Source organism: Eleginops maclovinus, chromosome 23 (genome assembly GCF_036324505.1).
Source record: "Eleginops maclovinus isolate JMC-PN-2008 ecotype Puerto Natales chromosome 23, JC_Emac_rtc_rv5, whole genome shotgun sequence".
Taxonomy (NCBI): domain Eukaryota; kingdom Metazoa; phylum Chordata; class Actinopteri; order Perciformes; family Eleginopidae; genus Eleginops; species Eleginops maclovinus.
Genome location: NC_086371.1, coordinates 17,184,766 through 17,203,454, shown reverse-complemented (window position 1 = coordinate 17,203,454; position 18,689 = coordinate 17,184,766). Strand labels below are relative to the sequence as shown.

Sequence of the window (18,689 nt, the reverse complement as noted above, 5' to 3'; positions counted from 1 at the left end):
TGGCCTTTATCGCACAGATGAAAGCAAACACTTTGTCAGCATAGAGGGGGGTTTCAAGCCGACCTATGCCAATCAATCAGTTGAAAGACTCGCTGAGACAAAACAACTGTTTTACAGATACCAGTGAAGCTTGTGTCAACAATCAGTCCTGGTTTTGAGGTTGGTAACTCAGTACTTTCTGTGGTTTTTATTTTCCATCTTACCCTTTGGTTCCTATTATCCTCACCAAATGTGTGAGTGTGTGAGGGAGATAGACACATTAAGGAACGTATCACTTCAATCAACCTTTTCAAACAGATTTGCCATTTCAACAGATGGGTTATTGACTGACGTCGATTTGTACTTGTTTCTTGCTTCTCCAGTCAGTAGTTTGTTAGAATGAAAATGGCAGAATGGATTTTTCAGTCTAGTATTTCTCAGTTTTAAGGAGCTGTGTTGTTTGGTTTCTCTTTTAAAACATCACGTTAGACATAAATCATACCTCAAAATTCATACATCTCTCTGTTTGCATTATGTTTTTAAAATGCTAAATAACATAAAATAAATAACAGCATTTTCTACCAAGTTTGAATTATTTTACTCAAATTAAACAAGAATTGTAGGAATTGATTAAAACATATTTAAAATGATCGAGAAAGATGCAATTTTGCATGAAATTGCCTCCAAGAATAGGCCAGTCATGGTCCTTTAATTTTGGTCATGGCAGTGGCAGCATGGTCTGACTGCAGCTATCGGTGAGATGTGGCCTGTCGCTGCATTTAGCCGCACCCATAAATTCTACTGAGTTCTCAGCCGCTCCTACTGACTGGTGCGGGATTATTAAGCCGCCGTACTTGCTAACTCTTTAGGGCTCACATGGTTTTGAAGTTCTTCAGCAGATGGCCTAAACTAATCCTTCAGACCATTTATTTAGAAAAATTATAACTGCCTGGCCACTTTTGATGAATAAGTTGTTGGACTTCTCCAGATAGTTAACAGTTCGATCCAAAAAGCATATGTCTAATGTGAAAGGCCTGTCCTGTCATATTGAAACAGGTTTTGTTGGATGTTGTTTGTTCAGAGCTGAACTTGGTGACGTCAGGATGTGTCACTGCTGTGGCATTTATTGCTGTTGCCTAGAATCAGGCTATTGTTTATTCTTTTTGTTTTGGACAAATGCTACAGCCATTCACATAACTCTGTAAAGCCTTTGTGCACATGGGGTGAGAGGAACATTGGGCAAAGGTTTTGTGCCCAAACTACTGAGTCGTATTGGGTCAGGGTAACAATAGATGATTTGACAGACAAACAATGCCGTCTTTCTCTCACAAATAACCGCATGTCTCCGGGCACCTCCTGCATGTTTTCTGCATCCTGCAGCATTGTTGCTCTTTAGTTGTGTATAAGTTCTTCAAAACATTGAGATGTTCTGTTTTTCCTTCTGTATAACTCAATGCTGACCTCTGACCTTTTTCTTTAATTTTCTGTTTTCTTCTTTTATTTTAACGCCACAGATGGAAACTCTTGACAAGTTAGTATATATTTTTTCTTTTCTTCCTCTAACAGTAACAGTTCAGATGAAATAATATTTTCTTGTTTGTTTCAAATTGTCAATCACACAATGATCTCGGATCCCTGAGGACAACAGATCCCTACTTTTTTGGTTCTGGTACTCTTCATTTGCTCATATTTACGGGTTGTGAGCATCAATATATATATACTTCAATATTTTAACTGAAGAAAAATGGAAATACTTGAGGCAAGTCTTAAAACATTAACACATCTTGATCCTCAGGTTTATTTAGCACCCCATGGTGGGGCCTGCACCTCCAATTCGGGAACCCCTGCTCTACTGCAATCCATTTAACAATTTCCTGATAATTTTCCAGTTAAATTGAATCATTAACTTGTCTTTACATTCAGGAAAAAACTGGAAACATCATGGTGTCTAAGAACTTTTCACTTTTCAATAGCCTACTCTTCATGAATGTCCCCCTATCAGCTGTCTCTCCTGTCTTATATCTTTGGTTTATTCTACAGGGGGGAAGCTTTCTATGGTGATGTGTACGCAGGGGCCAAGTAAGGGGCAGCTGCATGCAGGCTAGATTGCCAGCTTGTTTGGCTGATATGGCTAGATATGAGAAAAATGCTGATGCTCTTGGGTAGATTCACACAGATGCAACAAACAAGGCCAATTCATTAATATCTATTATTTTCTGACCCTCTACCTCTTTTTGATGAATGCATGCTGAAGTTGACCCATAAGCCTGTTAGAAATGAAAAGCTTTTTTTTGTGCAGCATCTTGAGTTTTCTATCAGAGTAAAAGCTTTTCTATATACCTAAATGTTTCCCCACACAAGGCCAGGTACCGCAGGCTGACAGGTTTTCTCCCATTGATTCTAATGACAGATATAAATACGATCTTTAATGCGGTAATGTCCATTTTATGAGCGTCTACAGTGTGCCCATGAGAAATCTTAAGTAATGGATATCCATTAGCTTGCTTATTGCGTGACCGTGATGCTGAGCGTTAAGTGCTGCATGATGTGTTCAGGGTGTCCTCTATTTTCAAGGTCACCTGATTAGCTGGGTTGGTGTGAGAGGGTAGATCTTAGAGGGGATTGTGTTAACTGTGCCTGCCGTGTGCTGCTGCTGGGTGTGTGTGCAGGCACGGCCTCAGGATGGAGAACCTGCCCTGTTTTATCCCCAACGATCGCAGCAAGAAGAGGCTGATCCAGGACACTGAGGACTGGCAGCCCCGTACTGGCACCACGCAGTCCCGCTCCTTCCGCATCCTGGCCCAGCTCACAGGCACTGACTTCAGTAAGTCTGGGACCGGGCCTGGCGTACTCAGGAGTGTGAGGCAACAGAGAGCGATGAGTTGGGGGGGAGAGGCCAATCGATATAAAGTATAGGTAAAGGCCCGACGCAGCAGTTGATCTGATAGCAGCAGCAGTTGATCTGATAGGATCTGATTGTATCCCGAGAGTGACAGCAGTCAGTAAATGTGGATGATGGGGAGTTTATTTCCATGTGGGAAGACTGAACTGTCATGTGGTGACTGTCTGCTATGACCAATAACTTCTCATGACTGTAACCAGTCTGACAAACGGATCAACATGTTTATTACACCATTTTAAAAATACTTTTACCACATGTGTTTGGGTCATCACGTGATCAGCAGTTTGACTATTTGTCTGTGAGAGGCACCTTGTTTGTCAGTAAAGCGTGCTAATGTGTGTGTCTCCTGGATCTCTCAGTGCAGGACCCAGATGATGAAATCCTCAAGAGGTCCAGGTAAAAACTTGAGTGGGGTTGATTTGAGCATGTCGGCCTTCCCGGTCATGACTGTTTTTGCATTTGCGTGTGGAAGCTTCAGTTGGCAGCTATTTTAGAAACAACTTTAAAAATCTACGTCTGGTTATATTTGGTAAAAGCAATATTGCTGCTTTGAATAATGGCATGTGTGGTGTGATTCAGAACATTTGTATTAGAACATTAATCTAGTCTGCCTCAAGGCATAATTTGCTTTTTAAAGAATCATTAAACGTTCGGGAAGTTATTCACTCTCTTACCGTGAGATAGATCCGAAGATTGATACCATACTCATGTCGTACTTTAGTTAATAAGCTAGCAGCTGTTTGGCTTAACTTAGCATACAGACTGGAATTGGTCTCTGGCCCAATCTAACAAAATCCACCACAAATGAAATATTTCTCAGCCAAGTGTGACTCTCCTGCTAAAATATGGGTCTGGCAAACCCCTCCTTGGGACCACCATGTGTAATTTTGACATTAATGAGATACAACATTAACATTAACAACATGTTGATTTGTAGATTTGGTAGTAATGTGGATTTCCTCCCAACAGTCTTTGTACTAAGCTAAGCAATTGGCTTCTTGTTGTAGCTTCATATTTATTAAACCGACAGGATATCTTCTCATCTCACTCTTGGGAAGTAAAGTGTTTAAGCACATTTCCCAACTATTCCTTCAAATAACTATTTGTCTCCCAGATCTTTCATATTCTTATAATTTTTCCTTATTGTTTTAGCCGTTTTATTCTTCTACTTCTTCATCTTTTTCTGCACTTAACCCCCCCCTCAAATGTGTGTCCCCCCTGTCTATCTCTGTTTCATATCTCTTTTCCTTGCGTTCAGGGAAAAGTTCCTCACTGAGATTCAGAGTCCCCGCTATGCCCGTCTGAGGGATTGGCACCACGACCGGTCTGCTCGTGCCCTCAATATCAAATCCTGAGCGACATCCTAGACGCCATGGGATGCAGAGCCTGCTAGTGATAGCCACACCGCAAAGACTACGTGACAAAGACGACGAAGATAGCCGACCGTCCAAATGGCAGTTAACAAATTCACCTTTCAGATACAGATGGGGTGAAAAAAAATGTTTGGGGGAAGGAAAAAAAAAAAAAACGAAAAATAGAAGAAACATAGCGTAGATGACTAAGCCCAAAGCGTTACCTTGCATACTGAGCCTTAATGTAAGATCTCCCTCTGACTTGATTATTGTTGACAACACGGTGGACTACTGTGTCTGCGGCCCTATTTTCCATTTCACATTGCGTTAGTTTGAGTTAAGCGGTGGGAAGGTGGGAAGGAGGGTCTCAGCTGTGGGAAGCGCCTCTCTGTTCGTTATTCTTCTTTGATTGTAAAGTTCAGACCCTCCTTTGATCTCTGTCTGCCTCTCTGTCTCTCTCCGCCTGTTTCCATTCATTGATTTCTTCATCCTTTAGACTTATCATTTGTGATCCCCTCATCTTGTAGGCCTCTCCAAACATTCGGAACAAAAAGGAAGATAAATCTGTACTTTTGTTCATTTCTGCTGTCCTCAAAAATATAAAAAATCTGACAAAAGCTTCTCTTGCTTCTCTATCCTTTCTTCTGTGTGTCTTTTCTTCTTGTTCAATTAGGGTTCAAGCTCAAAATGCTACATCTCTACATATCCAACTCTTACTTCTTCTTACTGTTGTTACTTTCCCAGTGTACTGAACAGACGGATTATGTAGAAGAAGGTCTTTTCTCAGACATTTGTGCAATTAAAATGTTTGTTTCTCAAAGATGGGGGTTCAAGATTTATTGCCTCAGAGAAAACTGTTGTGAAGTCAAGCATAACAAAAGTAAATGGGCATACACACATGAAGAAATACACAATTATAAAGTGTAGAGGTGCACAGTGAGAACTGCATACGTTAAGCCTGGATCAAAGAGTATTTAGAACTTAATAAAAAGATAAACATGGTCATATTTAAAGCTCAGCTGAGTAATTGCTGCACTACAGTGGCCACCTTTTGAAGAATGAGAGCTGATGGCAAGTTGCAAACAATACTTTGATAGATGTAGATTTAGATTTGAAAAAATAACATGAAATGAGAAAGATCTCTTGATTGTATTCAAAGCACTGTCGGTGGATATTGTACAACACTTTGTGAAATAAATAATTTGTGCTCTGCCTTTACATAGTTTTAATAAATAGTAATATTTTTGATAGCAGGAAACATATGTTGTTGATATTTTAAGTCGATAGGTAAGTTGCAATAAAAAGGGAAATGTGTAGATTTTCACACACAGAAAACAGAAAATGGAAATCTTGATCAAGCCACTAGTTTGTCATTGGTAATTAAATTATACTTGTTTGTATTACTATAGTTTATATTACGAGTGACTCTATAGTCCAAACTAGTTGAAAGTGTATCCACATCATCATGCATCTAATGTCAAATTAGGAGGAGTCAGTCATCAAATCTAAATACAGTGAAGTATATCGCAGGACAGTGGTAAACACACACTGGTAAAGTTTATAATAGTTAAGGTAAAGGAACTATTACTTTAACATACCAAAATATAACAGAAAAACAACTGTGGCCTCTAACATTGATAGAAAATTGTAGTTTTCCTGCCATTATAAGCCTTGTAAATAATAAACACAGGATGACGTACCATTAAAGCAGCCTGTAGAAAAGCAATGCATCTCCCCACCTGTCAGCAAGTGCCACCATTGTTTCTCATTTTGTCACTTGTCACACTCAGGTTGACGCAGAACTGCATCACTTTTATCTCCACTCTTTGGAGGGTGACAAATGTCAAGGGCTTGTAGCTCAATCTAAAATCCGAACTTGCTTGTTTCTTTGCCGGATGTCGAGCTGCCAACACACTCCTACTCTGCTCATTGCTCAGGTCGATGAATCCCACAGGAGAGCAAGCCAAAAAAAACCTAGGTGAATCTGAAGTCAGGTGTAGAGTGAACGGTAAATGTGATCATGTGCAAAACTCCATATGGAAGGCTAAAAAAAGCACAAAAAAACTGTCTGCACCTGCATCACACTGAGCGGGAGGGGGGGGGGGGATGTTGAAAGCGGTTAAAATGTCAAGAAACATGATCCAGGCCGCGACGGGAGGGAATGAGCAGCTGTAGAGGATGTACTCCAATTTGCACCTGCAACCTTCACCGGAGCGAGGTGCAGCTAACAAACCTCTTGAAGGTGTGTGAGGAGTCAGTGCCACTGGCCGGTTGGCATGTGCTGCGAGGTAGTGTAGTGGGGCGGCCACGTTTACCAAAATGTTTTTTTTTTTCTTGTTGCGGGGTCCCAGAAGGCAGCTGACCCTGGGTCTGTGTGTGTACCAGGTTTGTTTTGTCCTTTGTTTGACCCAGTCTATAGAGATCTGCTTCCCCCAGCATCCTCTCTCTCCTTCACTCTATATTAGTGTTATTTCAAAAATCTCCTGGTAAGAAGGGGGACTTACCTTCCTTAATTTAGAAAGATTTAACTCTCTCTCTCTGTCTCTCTCTGTCTCTCTGTCACCAGCCCTGCAATTCATGTTCTTACTTCTGCGAAGGGATTTTATATGCTTTTATTACTCAGAGTTTGCTGTTGGAAAATAGGAGACTGTTTTTTATTCTTCTTCTTGCTCGATAGCTCCCAGCATTAAGGCTGTAACTTCTCCTGCCTCTGTAACTTCCTGTGGTTGTTTTTGGGGCTACATGAGAAATATCATTGATTGGCAGCCCTTAACCTGATACAGCCGATGCTGTAGAACAAGGCTGTTGAAGGGTAATTTGTTCTTTGCAAATGAGAAAAGGTTTCATCATATTTCATTAGTGTATTGTAGATGGCACAGTTGATGATGTACAAATGATGGATGCCTAAGGCGTTGTTATATTTTTTCCCAAGATAAGAAGTCTCCAGAGCTCACTGTCTTGGCTCAGAAGTTGTTTTTCCTTCTCAGTCATGGTTTGAAGATTTTCTGAATATAGTAACTGCTTGTTGCGGGTACCAGAACTTTGAAATGTAGAAACAACTCTTTATTTCAACACTGTTGCACAGGCAGGCTGGAAGCTAAACTCTGCTGCTTCCAAATCTGAGAGCACAGAGATCTGAGTTTCTTCTCTAACTTCTCCTGAGTGACGTCAATCATCCGAGAGAGGGTTCTGATTGCTCTCATTAGAGCGGTGCCTCTGGAGCCAAATTGATGCAGAACTATAATGTCTTTACAAAATGCACACGGTGTTATCTGTTGTTAAGCATTGATCACTTGAATTACGTTATTGATTTTGTCTCACAGAGGCTTGTGCTTTCATGTTAAATGACCACCAAATCAATTCCTAAATCTATTGCAGTGTAGTTTTGTCTAAAATTCACCTGAATGTACAACACCTACACTCTCAACAGGTGAGAGACCCCATGCTAATCCTGTTGGACGATTGAAATTATTTATAATGTAACTGATGCCAATAAGCAGCGTACTGAACAGGTAATCTGGAAAACTACATAATGAAGACAGCCATGGCTGCTGTAATACGAACATGACGTTCATTGAGTTGTAGCCATGGTTACTGAGGTGTGTGTGTGTGTGTTTTCTAATTAGTCATTTTCTTCCAACAGCCTTGAGCCAACTCCCTCACCTGCCAAGGCCCAGGCAGCAGACAAACCAGATGGTGAGTTTCTGCTCCTGCTGATGCGTATAAAGAAGCCCAGCAGCATCCAGCGGAGGTTGTGCTAATAGATTCTTATGACGTGTCAATACATGAGCATCAGCAGCAGCAACGTAAAACAAAACTCTTACATGCATCACAAGAGAGGCGTGTTTATGACATAAAAGTAACCCCATCCCATCTTGAAATTATTCAAAGTCACAGCAAAGTTTTCCAAGTGTTCTAATCCCAAAACTAAATCATGATTTTTTATTTTGGCCCAGGTACCAAGACTGCAGCGGCACCAGCACGTAGCTCCGGTCCCTCCTCTCGTCCCCCGTGGGTCACTGACCCTAATTTTGCCGACCGCTTCCGCCCAGATAAGACCAGCACTGTCGTGACCCAGCACCAGCAGCCGGTCCAACCCACACCCATGCAGAACCGCAGCTCCATCCTTCAGGCAGCGCAGCAGGCACCCGAAGAGAGCGGGAGGACCCCGCTATGTGGGGCCTGCAACAAAATCATAAGGTGAGAAGCAATAGTGTTGGCACCTGGATCCATTTCACCATAAAAAAACTCTTAATGGTTGCTCCTGTCTTTAGACTGTACACCAGGAATCATTATGAGGTTGGGACCTTCTTATCACTTTGGAGAAGAAATGTGCTGACATTTTTAAAACCTTATTTCACATATTCCACAGATAACAGAATCCTTAGTTCTTTTACTTGTTACTCTGGAGAGAAAATATGTGCTTTTACTTGGTGTTGTTAGTCATGCGAGGACATGTCCATTAGAGCACTGCTTGTTTCCCCTGTAAAGAAGAAAGTGATGGAGCAGTTTTCAATAATGCCTCTGACGTGTAGTTAACGCGTGTCTGTGTTTGTTTGTGTGTGTGTTCCAGGGGTCGGTATCTGGTGGCGCTTGGACGTTCCTGGCACCCGGAGGAGTTTACGTGTTCGCAATGTAAGGTGGTCCTGGAGGAGGGCGGCTTCTTCGAGGAGAGAGGGTCCGTCTACTGCACCAAGTGCCACGATAACCGATACGCTCCTAACTGTGCCAAGTGCAAAAAGAAGATCACCGGGGTAGGAAGTGCACTACTGTGCTAAAAATAAAAACACAAACAAGATGCATGGAAGAATTGAAGACATTTTACTCTTTAAATATTTCTGTTTCTCCCATTGTCAGGAAATCATGCATGCCCTGAAGATGACCTACCATGTTGAGTGTTTCAAGTGTGCAGCCTGCAAGACGGCCATCAGGAACCAAGCCTTTTACATGGAGGAGGGTGAACCCTACTGTGAGAAAGGTGAGAAAAAGACCTTTCTCACTTTTTCTAACATGATCATTATTTGGCTTATCTTTCCTAACAGTTGGAAATGATTACAAAAAGCTATTAAATAAGCTTAGAAGACATTAGTAGCTGTTTTGGAGAAACATAATTAAACACGGTTCTAGATGAAGGATTTCCAACTTTGACAGAGAACCATACTGTATCTGCACCCTGATCTGCTGCTCTTAATGCTCCATGGTAAGAAATTAGAAATACCATCTGTGGTGTTAAGCACGGGATGAGATGTGCTTCTAAATGTAATTAAGTTGATACACTTTATTTAATAATGTTACTCCACCATAGCTTTAAAATCACTTGAATCTGATTCTTATAACCTCCATTCATCTGACTTTTCCTCACACCCACAATCGCTCCCATCACATGTATCTGGTAAACATAAACACTAAATGTGAGTGATAATAATGAAGTAAACATAAGGAACAGTAGTTAGGGGGAAATAAACTCACTGAATGTTGAGTTTGAATGGATGGCTCAAGGACTTTCTCTCATTCAGACATATAGAAATGAAAAGATCCCTTTGCACATTGTTGAGGCTTCAACAAGAGTTACAGGAATACTCATGGTGAAAAATCTTCCGCTGGAAACAGAGAGGCAATGTCATCGATGTGGTTTCTAGTTGAGGAACGAAGAAAAAACACAGTAGTCACCACCATTGCTGAACAAACCAGAACCACCACAGAAACCTCAGATTTTAAAAGAAAAGTAACGATAAAACCAGATTAAAGATATTGCTTAAGCAGAAAATATGAAACACTGGCAAAAAGAAAATACAGCATGTTGAAAACCCACAGTGTGCAGATTGATTCGTTCCAGTGCCAACCGAGAACAACACACCCCTGTAAGACCCCCTGTAACTATACCATGCTTTATATATTAGTCAAGAGTCTGCGCTCGGCCAAAAGTAGAAGACCAAACAGAGGCAGCGCTGACACCCCGCCTCGCAGCATTAACCTTGTGATCGAGTTTATTTGATAGAAGATGTCACATCCTTTTACTTTAAATGGATGCTGTAGCTACGTGCGGTGTAGCGCCGCATTACAGAAAGCTGGGTGATTCAGGGGTCCCGCCGAGTGCATTTTCTGATAAACTAGTTTCTTTCGGAAAACAAACAGCTCACTGCAGGGCGTCTTCTCAGTTTTGCTTGAATCATTTTCATATTTTTTATCAAGCTATTTGTAAAACATTGCATTGTTGTATTATGCTGTTGGGTCTGGCGTCAGCCTACATCATGAATCTCTTTGAGCGCACCACAGTCAATCATGAAGTGTGATGATTTCATCTGCTATAATCTATTTAGCTCCAGTTTACTTCACACATTTCTCTATTGGATTTTATGAATGGTGTGTGCTCTTCTATTATGCGGTAAATGATTTAGCGGGGCGTCGTGCTTCTCGCTTACTACCCAGGCTCTGACGTGGATCGCTGCTTTATCGAAGGCGAAGCCACAACCTGAGTACTCATACTCTGAATAATGCCTCTAGCCCTGATAAACATTCTGCTGCCTCAGCATCTTTCAGGGATTGTGTCGCTCTCACCCACTCACTCTTGAGAAGTGGCATTATAACCTGACACTCTCCCAAGAGTCCTTGTGATGAAAGAGAAATCCAGTTAAGTATCTGGAGCAATTTCCCCTCATCCTAATCCCCCCCCCCCTCCCTTACACTCTGGAAAGGCACTGATGTACAGTGAGGGGACAAAATAACACACATAGCATAGTATCAAATGCCAAATGAGGAGAAGAGACAACATTTCGCATCAAAAGAGCGTCATCCATCTTTATAGCGTCCTTCAGTGTGTGTGTGTGTGTGTGTGTGTGTGTGTGCGAGGGTGTTAGTGTGTGTGAGATATTACTCTCCTTCAAGAGGAAAAGCCGCCCGTTCTTTTTCAAAGATGAAGAGAGGTGGAAACCTATTTCACACTCGGTGCTCCAGAACATCCCATAAAGGTTAAGTGGTGTTTACATATGGTGATTGTAGAGGCCAGGAGGAAGCCTGACCTGATCTCCAGAATGATAAAAGCTCTTTTGTATTTGTTTTCTTTTATTCTGATGGATATATCTCTGCCACTCACCACCACCTGTCCTCCCCTCACCTTTCTCTCTCTCTCCAGACTATGAGAAGATGTTTGGCACCAAATGCCACGGATGTGACTTTAAGATTGATGCCGGCGATCGGTTTCTGGAGGCCTTGGGCTACAGCTGGCACGATACGTGCTTCGTCTGTGCTGTAAGTCACTTTGATTGATACGGCTCCCTGCGGGGCTCTCTTTGCCCTGGCTCTTCTGGCTGTCCCAGCACAATGCCACCTGAAAAGTCTGCCTCCATCTCAGAACCCCTCTCTGTCACCTGCACTCTATATCACTCTTTCTGTCACTCTGTGAGGGAAAACTGAAAGTAAATGAAGTCAAGTAAATAATATGTGCCTGCTCTGGCCAGTAGGAAATAGTGTGAATTCACATTGGCAGTGTCAAAGTCTGGTATCTACTATGTCCCAGTTTCTCAATCTGTCTCTGTCTGTCTCCTTTCATCTTTAAAGCTCTGCCAAATCAACCTGGAGGGGAAGACGTTCTACTCAAAGAAGGATAAGCCCCTGTGCAAAGGCCATGCCTTCGCTCCAGTGTGAGAGCGAGCGCTGTCTTCAGAGGAAGTAACGCTTCTCTCCCCTGCTCTCTTTACCCTGCTCCGCCCTCAGGCACACTCGCACATGTTCTACATCTCCTCTTTGCCAACCACACACCGAGTCACACTTTTTTCTATCATACAGACTTTGTTTCTATATATGAGGCTTACCGTTAGCTTTACATGCTGTTACTTTGCTAATAGAACAGTCCACATTTTACTGCCTGTAATACCAAATGCTGTTGTGTTATAAAACTGGAAGTAGTCAAGGAATTGTTTCATGTCATCCCCAACTTTTAAAGTCCTATTTAGATCAGACCTTTAAAAAGTGCCCCTGCAGTTCATCTAGATTTAATTGTAGTCGTTAGTGAAGATTTTTCACAACTCTACTAATGTCCTCCTTGTTCAGTCTGAAGTAAGATCAGGTCAGTGTCTCCCCAGTTGAAAGGAGTCATTTAGCCTTTAATAATGTCCCATATTGCAGTAATGATCTGCCACTACTCCTTTGCTAAGTGTGGAGAAGTGGTGGCCCCGCTCAGGACCCCGGCCCACTCATGACTCCTACTGCATTGACTATTAACTTAATGGCGGCCCAGTCAAGCAGAAAAAGGGGTGTCCCATTTCTGCTTGGCTGGACCCCTGCTCCTCTCCAAAGAAGCAGCGATGGCAGACTGTGCTCTGATGAGCTGCAGCCGAAGGGAGGAGGACAGTAGTTAACTGCAAAATGGAGTCCTGTAATAATCCTCGATTGATCCAATTGTAAATGTCACAGCGACATAAAGAACATGCGATTCTTGTTTTAAATGTTTCCCTGCTAGGAGATGAATCAAAGCCTTTGAAATGATCATTCATTTTGTCATTTAGATGTAAGAAAACAAAAACACAGTGATGTTTGTCCCTCATGTTACCTTGATATTGTGATTATTCCTGAGAGTACTTTCATGTCATGGCTGGATATGTATTTATATTGCTGCAGAATGGGCCTGTAAGGGTTGTTTTTATAGCTGTAAGGCGTTTCAAATAAAATAATGTAGTAATGCCAAGCACTGAACCCATCTGTTAGATTCACCATTGATTGATGTTTTGGCTCTCTCTGCTCTCACCAACACCTGCTCCCCAACACGAGGACAATGGATGTTCTAATGTTTTTATTTTTGTTGTGAGTACTCAAAGTGCTGTAAAAAAACTGCTGTTGTAAAAGCCCTAGAAAAAAGACCCTAGTAAATCCCTAGTGTTCTCTATAAAGATAACCATCTACTCTTATATTATTATTTTGTCCAAATATTTAATATTGGCAGCTTTATGTTATTTCAATCTGACTGATAATAAAATGTCAAAATATTAATTAAAACCAGGGGTGTCCAAACTATTGCCCAGGGGCCAACTGCGGTTGTCCATTTTGAAATGGCCTTCAGCAAATTCTTAAAGTATAATGGAATATGGCCCACACTGAAACTTATGTTTGTCAAATATTGTAATTCTTAAATATGTAAAATACATTACACGGTATTATTCATATGTTAATGACCCCACTTTTAAAAATTAATTCAGTCAATTAAAGTTCAAAACATTTTCAAACAAATCTTAGTTGATAAAAAAAGCCCAATAACTAATTTGCAAATCAAGCTTGAAATATACCTTTCATATTGCTGTTAGTTTTCTTGGGACATATTCAAGTATCAATCATAATTGACCTACATTTGATTTATTTAGCTAACGTATTACTTAACTTATGAGGCAACATACATCACCTCTAGTGAGCGCCCCAGCCCTTTGTGTTTTTCTGTATGTGGCCCCTAATGTAAATACAAACCAGTAACACTTTACATTTAGTATGTGTATCCCTTTTTAAATGACATTCATGCTCAACAGTCATCGTTTCAAGTGAGAGATCCAGTCGTTGATTTAACAATATATAATTTATTTACAACAATTTCAGGTTGAATTACTATACATACCTTTCTGAAATGTCATAGATAGATATATATACATAAGGCCAAGTAAATACTTGAAAGCACTTAGAAACGAATTTCCAAAATTCTACCCACAAATCCATATCATTGTCCAAAAAGTACAGAAAATCTCCTTCAGCAGGAGATTCTCCATCGCCACAAAAGTTTTGACAACAATTTACATTGACGATAGGAACACAAAAGGTAAAAAAAAAAACGAACAAAACAAAAAGATTATACAATTGCATAAGCGCTGTGGCATGTAATAAATACAGCATTTTTGACTTGCAGAAAGGCAAGGAACATTGAATCAAGGAACTAAATAGAAAACCCATTCACAAATACAGAAGTCTATTGTTCAGTCAGAGTGACGGTGGGATGCGCACACACAATCACACACACAAACATCCTTGACACTTAGCAGTAATGAGTGACACAAAAAGTACTTGTGAGATGTAACAATTTCCCCCAAACTCTTTGAAGGATACGTGCATTACTGACACGCATCTTACACCACCCTCAGGTCCAGAGCCCATCATGACAGGAGCTGTATTCATCACACGCTCAGTAATTTTAGATATGTTGGACAAGTTAGATGTGAAGATAGATGCTGAACATCCCGGCGGCTGGTGAATTACAATACGGAAATGTGCTTCGACAACACAATGACAGGGGTGATAAAGGTTCACACACACGCACAACCACACACACACAGTCTGACTGTACAACTACCATGGCTCATCTAAACGTGCTGTGTCAACACTGGTTGTTGATGTTCCCCAAATCAGCGTTCACACAGTTCCAGTGTAGCAATCACTAAGCATTAGTGACTATTTCCACCTTGTATTTAAATGCTTACATTTAGAGAAATAATCAGGTAGACATATGCAGATTAAGGACGAACAAAATAAGTATAGAAACTTCCTGTAAAACAGTCTCTAAACCCTTAACACTGCAAAAAAGTCTTCACTGCTAGATCGCCAAAGAACAGTATATAGGCAAACACGTCACGGTTTAGACTTGACAAATGCTGCGCCAGTTAAGTGTCTTTTTTTGGCTTCATATTAAAATATAATTTACATTTCTTTACAAAGTGACAAAATAAACTGACACATATTACCGCTTGAACGAACAGCATTTACTTGCCTCAAAGACAAAAGCAAGGAAATAAGATAAAAGGATTAGGACTTTAAGCCTGCACTTTAGAGACAGCAACTGAGTTCTTCTATTCTAACCGAGTAAAACAACGCTGAAACAATATGCAATGGATACGACATGAGGATGTTGTGGCCTCAAATGATACTCATAAAACTTTGGTTACCAATTCTGCTGATATACAGTATGCAAAGTGACAGCACACGGCTGGTATAGAAAAAGTATTTACATATTACATGTGACGACGATCCATTTCAACATGAAAAGATTTATTTAAGGTGATATCGCCATTTTATCAGAAAGGGGCTTGATCCAAGGTTTTCTTTAAGTTAATAAAAAAAGGTATTATTTGATGGCATCTCTGCATCCAATCGTACAGGGGCTTGTAAAAACGTGTTGGTTAATAGGAGGCGTGTTTATTAGCATGAAAGGGGCCAACAGGTGCCGAGATGCCACACTCAAAAACAAAGACTAAGATTTAAAAAAGGAAAACAAAAACATACCTTTTCCCCACTACATGGAAACATAAATGTACATTCCAGATATCTGACAATCATAAAGAGGCTCCAGTTAGTGTTAAAGGTTGAAGCCACAGGAGCTGTTTGGAGATGAAGGGGTTAAAACTAAACGGGCTCTCTTTATAGCTTCAACAGACAACTTCACATGCAACCCTGAGGCAGACGCAGAGGACTATGGCTAATTGGGATTGCTCACACCTTTTCACAAGCTTTATTACTAAAACAGTGGACTTTAAAGATACTCCGTGTATTAATGTTTCCAGACCTTGACAAATACATTAATACAACAACAAACAAAAAAAAAACGGCGTAAAATTAATGCAAAGTAGTTTATGCGTAGTTGCAGTTTATGGTTTGCATGAATCTGCTGGATCATTTTTTTGCCGTCCTGGCTAGAAATCACAAAAGGAAAAACCCTTTCAAAGCATCTTTTGTGAACAGAAGCGTGACATTGTGAATAAGCCACTCTTAACTTTCCCACAGAGACAAGCCTTTCTTTGATGTGGAAATACTGTTTGCCACACAGTTCATAATAGCAGAACTTCTTCCAACATTGCTTAATGAATTATGAACAAAACTGCTTTTCTTGTAATCTGGTGAAGATTTGTATGAAATGTCTTATTTAGATTTGTATGTGAAAAGTGTTCTGCATCATTTTTATGGGATACGCCTTTGGGCCATTCTTTTATGTTTAACATCATCTCTGCTAAAGAATTAACGTAATCAGGAGCAAAATGTATTTTCAGAAAGGAGATTTGACGACATTCAATGTTCACATATATGCAGCTAGAAATGCCTTTCGGCCCTATGGCTCCTTCATTAGCGGTGGAATTTAAAACAAAGGAAACGCCACAATGAACGATTGGGGGAATATGAGACGTGAAGTACAGTGAACGAATCACAATCACAGGCTTCAGAAGGAAATGGCTTCTGAAATATGACTTTAGTGAAGATATTACTCACTCCTCCCTCAACAAAAAGTTCAAAGAAGCTAAACCAACAAATATTGATTTAGAAGCAGGAGGCTGTGAAGCGTCTCGCTGAATCAAGATGTCAAGATGTTACATTCACAGCAGTGATAGCGGCCGGACTAAAACACAAACACGATGAGATGGTTTTTTGGGCCTCTGACATACAATCTATCCTGCAGATCCAGGATGTGCTACAAGCTCTCTGTGTGTGTTTAGAGAAACAGTAAAGACACGCCTGTATATTATCACAGGGAGGGGGACGCTCACAGACCCTAACTATGGAAATATGTTCAATGTCTGAGATTATGTCATAACCAACAAGCCAATTGCATATTTCGCCCTTTAACCTGAAATGACTGAGTCCTTATCTCCCGTCCCTTTTCTTAAATGTGTATTCATTCAATTTGAAGTATTGGCCATCATCATACGTTTGCATATTGCTCCTTTTTAGCCATAAACAGCCTATTTCTTTTTATAAAAAAGGCATGAAGATAATTTAGTTCTTAAACGTAAAAGTAATGTGGACCAACTCTACTTAATATTTGTATGGAAAATGACAGGTATTTTCTTCACTGATCCCAACAATACATCTCCCCCACACACCCAAACTCTCATTTGGTTTTTCATTTAAGGATTTTGACTCTATTGGATGGGATATAGGGACTGAATCCTACAGAAAAGAGATCTTCTGAAGTGAAGAGGAGGGACATGGGGACAGCTCTGCTCTTGGATTCCTGCTGCTGTATTTCTTGTTTTTCTGTGTGTGTGTGTGTGTGTGTGTGTGTGTGTGTGTGTGTGTGTGTGTGTGTGTGTGTGTGTGTGTGTGTGTGTGTGTGTGTGTGTGTGTGTGTGTGTGTCTGTGTGTGTGTGTGTGTGTATGTGTTCTGTACTTTTCCTCTGCACCAGTCTCTCCACTTTTCTGGGTTAGCACTCGCCATCAGAGACCAGGAAAATCATGGCTTCTTGTTTGCCAATGTCAGCCATGACTGTGGCCAGCTGGTTGATGTTACCGCTGTGGAAATGCTGCGCCTCCCACAGGTCCAGGATCAGAGAGGTCGGGCTTGCTTTGGATGCAAAGAAACTCATGTGTCTGCAGAGAGAAGAGAACATCACAGAGAGGGAACAATGAGATGCTTTTATTGAATCAACTGATGTGCTCATATCAAAACGGACAGTATCTCATTTTCGCTACAATAACCGAGTCTGAAGAAAACCTTTCCTGCCAGTGCTTTATAGAGCTCCTGCTTTTTGCAACTCCATCAATGTCAGGTTTTATTGTGTGTTATACTGCTACATCTCGATATGCTGTGGTTGGAGCTGTAAGTAAAAAATGACAAAAAGGTATACGAACAGCTCCTAAAACCGCCATCAAATACAAAATCTCCTGCAATTTTCTATCTGAAGCTTAACAGCATAAGCCTCATTCTTCTTTATTTGATGTTGAAATTGCCCTAAATCCCATATTGTAAATCCTATATAGACTTTTCACAGTTAAGTCGGAAGTGACCTTTTCCATTTTAGGAGCAGAACCTTTACGATCAAGCCCAATCAATGACAACAAAGCAGTGGCCCCGGCCCGCTCTATATTTGATGTTGAGTGGGCCCTGATCCCTGCGGTCCCCAAAACATGCTTGTTTGATTTAATGGCCTTTTTCTGTTCTCCAAATGTCTGGGGCCTTAACTGCTATGTAGAGCACACATGGCATTAAGGAAAAAGAGAGCAGAGTAAACTCTTGGCACAAAGAGAGATTGTGTTGTGTGAGTGTTTTTCCCTAGATGGGAGACGGGGTGAGACAAGAAGCCTAAAACACCCCTTTCACCTTGAGGAAAGGTTACCTCCTCATATCTCCTGTGTGCCCAATGAAGCGTTATGTGATGGTTATAAACATGTGGCTGCTTTGGCAGTACACACAGCCACTCTGCTGCTTTCAGTCGCTTGGTCTGTATAGTGCACACAGCCTTCCCTCTGCGTCGGGAGAGCACAACAAAGGGAAGTGTTGGTCAAAAAATTGCCAGGGAACAAACCTCAGTGTCATTATTCAGATAAAAAAAAAGACAGAGCTTAGAGTGTGATGTGTCAGCCCCGCTTATTCACCTCGCTGTGTGAAACACCAGCTTATCTTGTATGGCTCAGACACAGCCACTCGCTCAGTCTTAGGAGAGAAAGATCAAATAAAAAGGTTCTCGGCATTTTAAGTTTTATTGATTGGTCCCGTCCCG

The 18,689-nt window shown here is 41.0% G+C and overlaps 2 protein-coding genes across 8 annotated transcripts in view; one reads left to right on the top strand and one right to left on the bottom strand.

The window, feature by feature from the left end:
- Positions 1 to 12,924, top strand: part of pdlim7 (PDZ and LIM domain 7) — a 29,130-nt gene extending 16,206 nt beyond the window's left edge. For all 3 annotated transcript variants that reach the window (XM_063875934.1, XM_063875935.1, XM_063875933.1), the window contains exons 6-11: positions 7,877 to 7,929; positions 8,190 to 8,433; positions 8,807 to 8,987; positions 9,091 to 9,211; positions 11,366 to 11,481; positions 11,791 to 12,924. In XM_063875934.1, the coding sequence (XP_063732004.1) occupies positions 7,877 to 7,929; positions 8,190 to 8,433; positions 8,807 to 8,987; positions 9,091 to 9,211; positions 11,366 to 11,481; positions 11,791 to 11,877 (802 nt within the window). In that variant the 3' untranslated portion in view covers positions 11,878 to 12,924. The remainder of the gene's footprint in view (positions 1 to 7,876; positions 7,930 to 8,189; positions 8,434 to 8,806; positions 8,988 to 9,090; positions 9,212 to 11,365; positions 11,482 to 11,790) is intronic.
- An 849-nt stretch (positions 12,925 to 13,773) lies between these two features.
- unc5a (unc-5 netrin receptor A) overlaps positions 13,774 to 18,689 on the bottom strand; it is a 124,097-nt gene continuing 119,181 nt past the window's right edge. For all 5 annotated transcript variants that reach the window (XM_063875928.1, XM_063875929.1, XM_063875930.1 and 2 more), the window contains one exon: positions 13,774 to 17,559. In XM_063875928.1, coding sequence (XP_063731998.1) covers positions 17,394 to 17,559 — 166 coding nt within the window. In that variant the 3' untranslated portion in view covers positions 13,774 to 17,393. The remainder of the gene's footprint in view (positions 17,560 to 18,689) is intronic.